At 37.8% G+C, this 12,432-nt stretch overlaps 1 protein-coding gene across 1 annotated transcript in view; it reads right to left on the reverse strand.

Annotated features, from left to right (window-relative positions):
* Positions 1-12,432, reverse strand: part of LRP1B (LDL receptor related protein 1B) — a 1,835,733-nt gene that overhangs the window by 68,896 nt on the left and 1,754,405 nt on the right. The window contains exons 84-85 of the mRNA XM_063932605.1: positions 6,851-7,012; positions 4,385-4,559 (exon numbers count right to left, since the gene is read on the reverse strand). Coding sequence (XP_063788675.1) covers positions 4,385-4,559; positions 6,851-7,012 — 337 coding nt within the window. The remainder of the gene's footprint in view (positions 1-4,384; positions 4,560-6,850; positions 7,013-12,432) is intronic.

Below are 12,432 nucleotides of genomic sequence, written 5' to 3' on the forward strand. Positions count from 1 at the left end.
ACACTTTTTTCTCTGCTCCCCAAAAGTCATATTCTCGTATTGATTATTTTTTTATATCTGATTCCAGCATTTCCAGAACACGTTTATCTGCTATTGAACCGTTATGCCTCATGGACCATTCATTGATTTGGTTCACACTCAAACCTTTTATCTCCTCTGGTAGTTTCCGTTCCTGGCGTTTCCCGGGGTATTTAACATCCTCTGCCAAATTTAAAAATTCCTTGCAAACATTTTGGAATTATTATGCTTTTAATAATACTGAACATTCCAATGACCCTTTCTTGTTTTGGCAAGTGGTATACTTTCCTATACTACTCATAACAAAAAGCACCAGTTGGAGACTATCCGCAGGGCTCATCTTGAATTAATGGAAGCCTATCAAACCCTTCATCACTCCCCTACTCCTCTTAAGAAAAAATGATATGAGGAGAAACGCATACATTATGATGCTCTGGTCCAACAATTATGTGACCGCAAAGTCCGTATTAATAAATATATATATTTCATATTCATAGAGATAAAAATGTCAAGCTTCTGTCTCACTTGTTACAAGGAGATAGATCTAGTACCGCCATTTTGGCTTTGTGCGATAATGAGGGGAAGTTGATATATGATGGTTTAGTTATCTTGAATGTCTTGTATCGCTTCTACTCGGCCCTATACGCCCAGTATTCAATCCATGTTGCTAATAAACAGACTTTCTGGGAACATGTATCCCTTCCCCAACTTTCCGATGCACATGGTTCTACGCTCATTACCGCTATTATGGAGGAGTAAGTGAACACTGCGATTAAAGGTCTTAAAGCTGGAAAATTCCCTGGCCTGACGTTCTTACTGGAGAATTCTACAGAATTCTATGGCCTTCCGTTACACCTCCACTTATGGCTTTTTTCAATACCCCTTATTTTAATGATGCTGTGCTGAAGGTTCTCCCCAAACAGTGTAGGGATCCCACACTGCCAGGTTCATATCATCCAATCTTGCTCCTCAACGTAGATTATAAAATTTTCACTAAAATTTTAGCAGAAAGCTTTAAACACATTGTTCCGTCATTGGTACATTGTGACCAGACTGGTTTTGTCTGGGGCAGAAACTCTGTTTTCAATCTCCGGAAAGTTCTCTCTGTTCTCTCTGTTTTACAAAGTTATGAGGATATGCACGAGGACAGTCTTAATATTCTTTTATCACTAGATGCCGAGAAGGCGTTTGACCTGGTAGTGTGGGATTACCTCTTTTAAACCTTATTTTGTTTTGGCTTCCCTTCCTCGGTTATCACTCTCCTCCATGTGCTTTACGCCTCTTCCTTTTCTAGAATAATACCTAACAACTTCATCTCTGATCCGTTTACTATTCACAGGGGCAACCGGCAATGCTGTCCCCTCTCGCCCTTATTGTTTGCTTTAGCTTTAGAGCCCTTGGCAAATTCTTTGGGCTCTAATCCTCAATTCACTGGCATCTCTATTGGCAATCAGGTGTTAAAGCTTTTTGCAGATGATATGCTGCTATTTGTGTCAAATCCTTCTGTATCTCTCACAGCTATTCTGGCAGAAATTGACTGTTTTAGCTCCTTTGCAGGGTATAAAACTAATTTACAAAAATCCAACGTACTCCCACTTACAGGCCCTGACCTGCTTCCACACTGTGCTATTATCACCGCTACTTTTCATGTTACTCTGACCAAATTTAAATATTTGGGTATTTTCCTTACCCCCTCCATACATAAGATGCATTCTGCAAATTCCCTCCCAATCATTAACAAGGTGATCCAATCTATGTTACATTGGACAAATTTGCCATTATCTTTACTGGGCAGGGTTGCTGTGATTAAAAACATATTATTCCCAAAACTCACTTATCCACTCCAGATGCTTCCGCTATTTCTTTCTAAACCAGATGAGATTAGATGTATGAAGGCCTTCTTGACTTTTTTGTGGAAGGGAAAGAAACCCAGACTGTCTAAACAGACTGATTCACCCCAAAAAGAGAGGTGGCTTAGGCTTCCCTGATATTTCTACGTTTACCAAAGCTGCAGCGTTTCGTTACATCTCCGACTGGTGCTTACGTTTGACTTGCTTTACCAACCTGTTGATAGAGGAAGAGCTTTTTTCACCCTATTCCCTTTACCACTCTTTTACATTTACCCCGTGCTAAGATTCCTAAAGGTATTATGACAAATGGATTGTTCAAGGATACTTATAAAGCATGGCTGTCTATTAATAAGAGTTTGAAATCTGACCCCAATTTATCACAATTTATACCATTTTGGGGCAACCCAGACTTTTTACCCTCTCTTTCGATTGCTCATTATCACACTTGGAAGGAGAAGGGTATTTCTGCTATTCGGGACATTTTTGACGCGGGGGCAGCTATTCACTCCTTCCAACAACTATCTACAAAATATAATCATCCACATTCCCAGTTTTTCCTATAACTACAATCCAGACATTATGGTTTAAGTAAATTTCCCTCTACCACTGGTGGTTTGCCTGTTAATGCTTATCCCTTAAATCCATTATTTACATTGGCCTCTATTTTCACTGTTAAGATAAAATTTATCTGTAACGATTTACTCCCTAGTAAAACAGGAAAATTGTAGTCCACAATTTGGAACTCTTGGGCTTGTGATTTTCCTGACTTTGGCCACCCTGACTGTCTTCTAAGTTTAATGCCTGCAACCTTTAAATACCTCCGATCAGCGAGACTGCAGGAAACGTATATTACATTTTTAAATAGGGCCTACTTCTCACAGGCTCAAAGGAAACATGTTGTAGCAGAAGAGTCAGGCCTATGCCCAAAGTGCAAAACTCAGTCAGCTACTTTTGCACACAATGGGGAAATTCAAATGTTTGAAAATTCAGTTGGGTGTCTGTTTTTTCCTATCTAATAGACAGGAAAAAACAGACATCCAACCGACTTTTCAAACATTTGAATTTCCCCCAATGTTTGGTTCTGCCCAAAAATTCAGCAATTTTGGTTTAAACTTCACTCATTTATTAAGCAAATTATAGGGGTTTCTGTACCTTTTACCTTGGAATCTTTTGTATTAGCTATAATTCATTACTGTATATTTACAGTATGTGCTTATTTTTTCTGGGTTTTGTCGGGTTCTGTGGAAATTTAGCCCTTTTTTACTCGAATGATATAGCATGACGACTAGCTTTCCTCCCTACTGCCGCTCATACTCCCTTATTTTCTTTCCTCTATCTCTCTTTCTCTTTCCTGGGTTTCCTGTCCCCGGGTTTCTCTGTTTTGGCATTGTGTTCCCGTTTAATTGTGTTGTTCTTATTGTTTCTTTTGACGAAAATTGAAAATGAAGAAGTCACATATCGGTATATCTTGCTCTGCATATTTACTTTGTTCCTCTTGATTTACCTGACCATTACTTTTTGCAGATGATGCGGATTTTGAATTGTTTTGCTTATGTGTATAATGCATTACCTTTGTGTTTTTCTGTTTGTTTTATTTCTGTCTTCTCAATAAAATTGTTTTTAAAAAAAACAACACATTATTAATTATTAATTCATTGAGTAGTAAATACCATCCATGTGGCTTGATGTTTACTCCCTATAATTATTTTTATGTTAGGTCTCATATAAGGTAAAAGAGTGATCTGAACCTATTCCCACATCAGTTGTTAATATGAAAATACTGTACAATAAGTCACAATCACGACAAGTGGGAAAACAGGGGTGTTCAGGGGAAAAAGAAGCATATGGCATCTCTAGCTCTATACTGTACTTTCAATTTATTTGATACATTATCCCTATCATGATAAATTCTTATAACAGATTTAAGCTATTGTGATAGACATCTACTGTATGTTCTGACATACTTGATGGAATCTATTGCATTGGGAGATTTGTACAGTACCATTTATACCTGGTGTCAGAATGTTTTCTCAATGATTTGATTACCTCCAGGTTTGCACTCATTGGAATGGTTTTATTTATCTATTTTCACTGCTTATTCCAATGTGAAAAATATATATTACATAGTATGTGCTTTGGGCCTAATTCAGTAAGGATTTCAAATTCTGCTTTTTAGCCCCGCGAATGTCTCTGTCTGTCAATCAGACAGAGGCATTTGTAATTACTGCGGGTCACCTGCAGTAAATGCAGGCACATGCGCAGGATGTGATCCAACCTGAATTAACCCCTTTGTTGGGTGGCATCGATGTAAAACAATTTTTACAAAATGTTCTATAACCCACCTTTTATTGGTAAAAACAAAAAGATTAGGCAAATACAATTATCATACCAATAACCTGCTACAGTTCTAGAAGAAGAGTGCTCGACCACTTACACATCTGTAGACCTTTTGTCTCAATATACAGTTTAAGCCATTGGTAATGCATATGTAATAAAAAACATAACTGTGGACGTACTTGCACAAGACATCAAAGCTGTTCTTATCTAAAATGCAGAGTCCACCATGACACCGCAAACATTTGTCCACTTCACATTTTGAGCCTTCATATCGGACAGGACACACACATTCCACGCGGCCATCATCAGCAATGGTGCAGGACTCAGAGTTTACACAGTAATGGTGGCACACATCTAGGAAGTGAAACAACACTGATAATATTTATCATTTCATTATCTCAGATATGACCATGACATTCAAATGATCTGTGTAGTATGTGCAGATATTCTTCTTGTAACTTATATGTATGTGGCCTCCCAACCTATATTTTATATATCTCCCCATATTTAATACCTCAATACTATTATTAAACTGACTATTGTGTATGCTAATGAGGCACCCAAGACATTCCAGGAAGATAATTAACTTCAGCTATTATAATCCAGTTAAGCAGTTTAGCAATAGGACTACAACTAAATATACTATACTACTATAAATATAAAATCACAGAGTTTTTGGATCAAATTTCCCTTTGTATGGAAAAGTACTCAATTTTGAGGAGTCCCCGTACTATCAGGAGCAGAGCCATAAGTAAGGCCCTGAAGACTTCACCATCACTACCCCACAGAACCTGCATGTGGCTTGCAGGGAGCCTCAAATGGCATCATTCAGCCAACAGTGCTACTGCAGAGCTTCCCGAAGAATCCAAACGTGCACATATTTTGGATGGGGAACAATTAGTATAAATGAATATCCTTAAGGAATAAATTTACTGTTACACATGAGTACATGTTAAAAATGTGTTGAGCAAAGTGTGTACTAAAAGCAGCTGGATCACAAATATGGATTAATATTGTGTTTACTCTGTTACTGTAAGTGGATACATAATAGTCATGAGAAAGTAGCCATTCCAAAGGAAACAGTGACTAGTGATTGTTAGCTGCCTATTGTGAGACAGTGGATACAGAGATCTGATTGTTTGCTGTGGTTAATTAATGTTTGTATACCTAAATGCAATGTTAACAAAGGCGCCCTATTGTAGGGCATGTAGTCTAGTCTTAGTCAAAACTTAGACAACAAACTTGGTCAAAAGTTAAACAAAAATAAAGGTCAACATGGTCGAAAAGTCAAATGTAGACAACGTAAAAATGTTGACATTGGGAAAATGATCAGCATTCAGAATGTTGACATTTAAATCTTGTTGAGGCATCAATGCAGACCATTTTATTGCCATTTTAAAGCAATAATTACAAAGCTACAGGTACATTTACAGAATTCAGATCTCAAAAGTTATAAATCCCATCAGACTTTACTAAGTAATTAAAACTCTTTAGATGAAATTCAAGGACTGGTTGTTGTTGAAAATAGCTTTGAACAGAGCTATTTATGAAGCTTTACCATGGAAACATTGTTTGCGTCAGGAGATTTAATTTTGTAAAATAAAGCAAAAGAACGAAGAAAAAAATGCATAATGTAAAGATGCATATATTATTGGGGAAACATGTTACTGTTTTCAAATAACTGTTTTAGAGAGCATAGGGAGTTATTTTTAAAAGAGAGTTAAAGTAGAGGGAGTTAAAGTACCAACCAATCAGCTCCTGTCATTTTCCAAATGTAGCCTGTAACATGACAGTTGAAAACCGATTGGCTGGTACTTTAATACATTGCCTAATTACTAAGTACTCCAAAGTCAAGAAGATGCTTGCTAACAAAGCAAGCCTAGCTCTGGGCATACAGTAGCCTTGCACTTCTCACTCCTGTGTTGAGTAATTTCAAGTGATGTTATATACTGTTCAGTTTGCAATCCCTGTTTAAGTTCCCTTGCGCTGATGAAAACCTCAAAGTATTACCTTGAACGTTTGGCTATAATAACTGAATTTGTTCTTAGTAGATCATAGATGCTGTAATGGAGCCTGCCAGTTAGAAAACCCATAGAAAAGCATAATTGAGGAAAGGAAAGTTCTAAGCAAAGACAATTAATGCCTGACAATGGTAAGATGATTGGTGTGTGGACCTTCTCCCAAACTGATGCCACCATGATCTATCCATTATGGAAGCATGGCATGGGTTTTACTATAATTGACGTGTCATGTCATCTGCTCTCTAAAACAGGATACATGGATGATTGAGGTCCTCATAGTACACACTCTCCCCTTGATCTGACAGCTAGATGCACTTATGCCCAAAACATTGTCTCAAAGTGGTACTGTGAGGAACAAAATTTCTGTACAATGTTTTAGACTGCAAGATGACAGAACACATCAGTGGCAGGAAAACCCATCTCATGCTTCCATGATGGATAACCTTGGAAGGAGGTACACACACACACAGAACCTGTCTGTGTGTGTCCGAGTATGTGTGTGCATGTGTGTGTGGGGGGGAAGGTTATTTTACATTAATACCCCATTTTCTGTTGCAGTTTCTACTTTCCATCTACAGTATTATAGTCATAAAACCAATAAAAGATGTAGTATTTATTACTTACGGTATTGGCATCTGTCCCCTGTATATTCAGTAAGGCAGTGACATAGAGGTTGATTGCCAGCTGATATGCTACATGAGCCCCCATTTTGACAAATATTGTCGCAGACCTTTCTACCACAGGTAGGACCTGTGTATCCCAGTGTGCAACTGCAGGTTGGTTTTCCTGTGAAAGAAGAATGGTATCATTATTAATAAAAAATACAGACGTGTGATAAGATTACACTAAAAGTCAACATAGTCTACCGGAATGGAGATATTAATGACTACAATAAGATTCTTTTTTTTCTTTTTCTTTTATAAGCTTAGCCTTTTTTTCTACAAATTACTTTAATGTATATGTACTTACTGTGCCAACTCATACCTCTCAGCAATATACCACCTCTGAATATATAAGTACAAGATTGTTGTAAGTCTTCTGACCTTTCCACAATTATATTAACAGAATTCCCAGTACAAATTTTGATGACAGATTTTCATGTGGTGCATATTTTGTTATCTGGGTCAGCACCATTCAGCTTAATATAAAAAGCTAATAGGCACCAATTGCTATGGTAGAACTACAAGACAGGCAATTTCATGTCATAAAACCTTGCACAGCTGGATAATGGAAGAGTCTTCTGTATCTTACGATTGCTACATAGAAAAAGCTTATTTGTTTTTACAATTCCATCATTGTGCTGCTTGCTACCTTTGAAGCAATTAATTAACAATATCCTTTGTAATATCGCTGATTCTAAAATTGATTAAGTTACTAAAGTCGTACATAATTTAGAACAAAAAAATGACTTTTTTAATTTTTTTATTCTGGTGTTCTACGAGAGTAAAACTCATTCCGGAGAAGGTAATAATGTTACTGCTCATTACTGATGAAATCTTATTAATTTGGTTTGCGCAAGAAGTTTCTTGACTAAATCTAAAGTTTTAATTATGTCTCTCAGATGTGTGCTTTTAATTAACTGATGACATTTTCCTGGTTCAATTATTGTAGTTCAATACAACTGTCATAAACTTATAAATTTTAATTAAAGCTGCCAAAACTCTAGCTGCATAATGTCCATCTAGGAGTTTGCCAACGGCTTAATGGACAGCAAACCAACAATAAGTGACTCACCCGTGGGATTTGTTGAACCGTTTAACATTTGGGTGGATTTAATGAGCTCTTAAAATGTACAATATCATGCTAAGATTTAGTGACATCAAACTGTATGTTGTATATGTGGTACAGTACATTTAGCAATATGACCATTAATGCACCAATTATTACTAGTTGATGATGCAGAAATGTACAAAAAAGGTAAAAATACAGCACTATATACTAGGACAAATGGTGAGAGTGCTATCTCCCTACTAGAGCTAACACTCCAAACAGACACAAATTCAGGATTTAAGCAATGGTCAGATCACAGCATGAGTAGAACAGGGCATCACCCTAGAGGACTGCTCTGCTGTTTGAGTATGGCCAATGGCCAATGCATAACTTTAAAGAGGCATCACTGCACATGCACAAGCTCCTGTGCCTACAATACTCGGGAGTGCAGTGTGGAGGCCACAGATGGTTGGACTACTACACATAGTAGGAAGCTCATACTAAGAAAATAATTTTGGTAGGTTACAGCGAGAGCCAAAAAGGGTACAGAATTCTGCACTAAACATGTGGTGACTGATGAAGGCTACGCAGTCTATTCATGAAGCACTGAGTGCTACTTTAGAATTAAACCTGCTGCGAGTAATATCGTTGGATACTAAAACACTGGAGCAATTCAACCTTGCTCCAGTGCAGAGACAGCTGCCCCACGATCCCTATAACTGCTACTTGTTTAGCAGTGAAACATAGCACTGCTGAGTCTGACTCAGTAGTGTTATTGTGCAGTTTCCAGTGGAAGTAGCCAAAAACGGGCGGAGGAATCCAATCGGATCTCTCTTTGCAACCCTTGACCTCCTTCCCAAAGGAAGGAGTGGAGGTCCAGGAACAAATTACATATGAAGATGGTGAAGGTTCCTGCTGTCAAGCTGGGAAAATGTAGTGTTTTCAGAGCTTGATGAATCTGGTCCCTATACAATAGTATGGGGACAGCGGGCCAGATCGGGCCTAAAAGGTCAGCAGGAGATGTCCGTGATATACAGTATATCCTGCATTACATTTATGATAAATGGCTCTGATGCTTTATTTCTAAAAAAAGTAGGTGAAAATTGTATTTTTCACCTACTTTTTCAGAAATTAAGGGATATACAGTATCACTCAAATTTCACAGTTTAGTCTAAGCAACAAGCTTAATTGGGGACACAGGAAAATTGGCAAAATGACATTAAACGTCAGCTAACAAAGAAGGAGAGATCTTTATCACCAGTAATAATAATAATAATAATAATAATAATACAGGTTGAGTATCCCTTATCCAAAATGCTTGGGACCAGAGGTATTTTGGATATCGGATTTTTCCGTATTTTGGAGTAATTGCATACCATAATGAGATATCATGGCAATGGGACCTAAATTTAAGCACAGAATGCATTTATGTTTTTTATATGCACCTTATACACACAGCCTGAAGGTAATTTTAGCCAATATTTTTTATAACTTTGTGCATTAAACAAAGTGTGTCGACATTCACACAATTCATTTATGTTTCATATACACCTTATATACACAGTCTGAAGGTCATTTAATACAATATTTTTAATAACTGTGTATTAAACAAAGTTTGTGTACATTGAGCCATCAGAAAACAAAAGTTTCACTATCTCACTCTCGCTCAAAAAAGTCCGTATTTCGGAATATTCCGTATTTCGGATATTTGGATATGGGATACTCAACCTGTAATAATTTTATTTATATAGCGCTCTCTCCCCAATAGGACAGAAATAATAAAGTGCGCAAAAGCTTTTCATAAAATACAGAGAGCATGGAGGTACTAAAGGGATATGCAACATACATTGAGCAAGTGTTGGAAGGAAATACACATACTGTATGCTTATTGCAAAAACTACTATATAGTAATTTTTAAGGAGTTTTAAATGTTTTTTATACACATGAAACTAGAAATTAATAGTGTACATGTGCAACATTACAAGTAACTGTAAGATTTGCTATGTTGTAAATACTTAACTTCAATACACTTGAACAACACCCTGAGTTATCTTCTGCTAACGCTCATGACTATTAGTCAGGACTCATAAATATTAGGGAATGATGTCAATGAAAAGCTTCAAAATGGATCAATGCCCAACATTGATATCTCAATTTTATGTAAGTGATTGGTCTACTTAATACACTGACACCAAGGCTGTTGTTGGCTCTGTTGTTAGTCTGAGCAGGGACTAAAGCAGGTTTACCACCTTTTTAAATAAGGTGATACTCTGAGATATTAACATTTGCACATTGTTCAATGTTAGTGGCTTAATTTTCAGGACAAATGGCCATGAAACCATCTGCTCAAATGGGAGGCAATCAATTTGCCGGCTGTCGGGATCCTGGCAGTCAGGATACCGATGCCGGAATTCCAACAGCCGACAATGCTGACACCCAGAATACAGGCTCACAGGGGCTATTTCCACTCGTGGGTGTCCACAATACCCATAGAGTAGGAATAGATCATGTGGCAAGTGCAGTGTGCTATCGAACATGCAGCATGGTGATTGCAGAAAGTCTGCAAGGGGACTCGTTGTGCTCGACCCGCTGCCGGCACTCTGGTTGGCGGAATGCCGCTGTTGGATTACTGACAGTTGGCATCCCACCCACCGGGATTATATATGTATTCTGCTCAAACATGCCCCTATTATATGTAATTACAGCTCAAATCTATAATTAGGCAGCCCCTTGTACCTGCATGAACATCTGGGCCCGGTGTGTTAAAAAGGGACTGTTACAGGATATGATCTGCTGGCACTCAGTCTTGACGTTAACCAGTGCGTAAACTACAGGCTTGTTCGTCATGGGTGCAATATCTCAGAGAAGGAACATGATGCTTTTGGAAAACAATTCCACAGCTCTCTGCAAGCAACATCAACTAGCAGGCCATGTCTGTACAGAGACTGAAATATTTTCTTCTGTTCTCATTATTCACTGACAAATTGTGGATTGACAGGATTATAATCTTGTTCACCTGCAGGCTCTTTATATTCATGTGCCTGAGGGATTTCAGAAAGTGCATAATTTTGTTTACTTATCTAACACAAATTGATTTTCATTATAAACATTCAATCTCCTTTTCGTTGTACCAATCATGGTCTAGGATATGTCAATGTTTAAGTAACAATTGCAGAATAATTCTGATGATAAACCTAACTTGTGTCGGCTGTAATAATTTCATAGCATGTTTGTTGGATCAATTTTAATATTACAACTTAGGTCATACTGTACAGGTTTAGGCATTATTTTCAAGAACACAGTTTAAATCCATATAAAAATGTTTGACCCTTATCTTTGGTAAAGCATACAGTATCTGAAACATGGCCGTAAGTGTACAAAGGTTGTGATGCAGCCTCCTGTCTTTCTTCTAGTATAAGGAAAAGACATGCTGGTATATTTGGTTTAATTGATACTTATGAGATACAACACCACAAGTGTACTGGGACTTCTGACGCAGGGTGAAAGGGGAAGTGCTTCAACATCACAAGTGTACTATGGGAACAACCAGTGTGAGTTATTTCTAGCTCAGTGTGTATTTTCTTCTAAGGATCAGCAGGTTGGACATCTAAAAATAAAAATAAAGTTTAAACTCAACTCCCTCCAAAGTTGGATGCAATTTACATCAAACTCTGGATAGCACAGATTAGCACTGCTACATCACAACACTAAGGTCATGGGTTAGATTCTAAACAGGGCACTATCTGTGTACAATGGACTAGCCAGCATTTGGCAAGTTTTGGGAGCGAAGATGGAAAAATAGGCAGCCAGGGGGGATTCTGGTTTAAATGCATACAGGTGGTTTTGTGATTATGCACAGAGTGAATTTGCAAATGCAAGTCAATATCAGTCCCAAGAGAGATTTTTCACCGCTTGGAGAGAGAGATAAAGTAATGAGAGATAAAGTAAATGTCAGGAGCTGATTGGTTGGTGCTGTATCTCTCTCCAAGCTTTGATAAATCTATCTCCCATTGCATGCAATAACTACACTAATAAGTCTAGAACCTATTCAGCAGTACCTAGTGCTAAGGGTGGTTTCACACAGATACTTTTTCTACATGTAAAAGCAAAAGTGTTTATACAGTACCACACAATTACTCTTGGTGACATCTGGTATATCCCAAGTAGGTTGGTGGAGATAGACTGTGTTCTGTATCGCTACAATATGCAGATGAACCAGGCAATTTCAGTAAAGCAAGTCCAGCACTGCATAATGTTTTCTCATCTTCCCTTAGCTGCTGGTGTCCCAAACCTAAGACTTCTTATTCTTTTACCTTTTCCCATAAGAAACTTGTATCTACAGTATAAGGTAGGCAGCAATAGATCCTACTGTTGGCCCTGCCTCTTGTTCCGATCTGTGCACTGCTTCTAATTAGTGGCACAATGGTTCCAAAGCAATAAAAATGGTGCTCTAACTTTGAGTGTCATCAGCCACAGTGATATGAAGGGAGGAAGAA

Source organism: Pseudophryne corroboree, chromosome 7 (assembly GCF_028390025.1).
Source record: "Pseudophryne corroboree isolate aPseCor3 chromosome 7, aPseCor3.hap2, whole genome shotgun sequence".
Classification (NCBI taxonomy): domain Eukaryota; kingdom Metazoa; phylum Chordata; class Amphibia; order Anura; family Myobatrachidae; genus Pseudophryne; species Pseudophryne corroboree.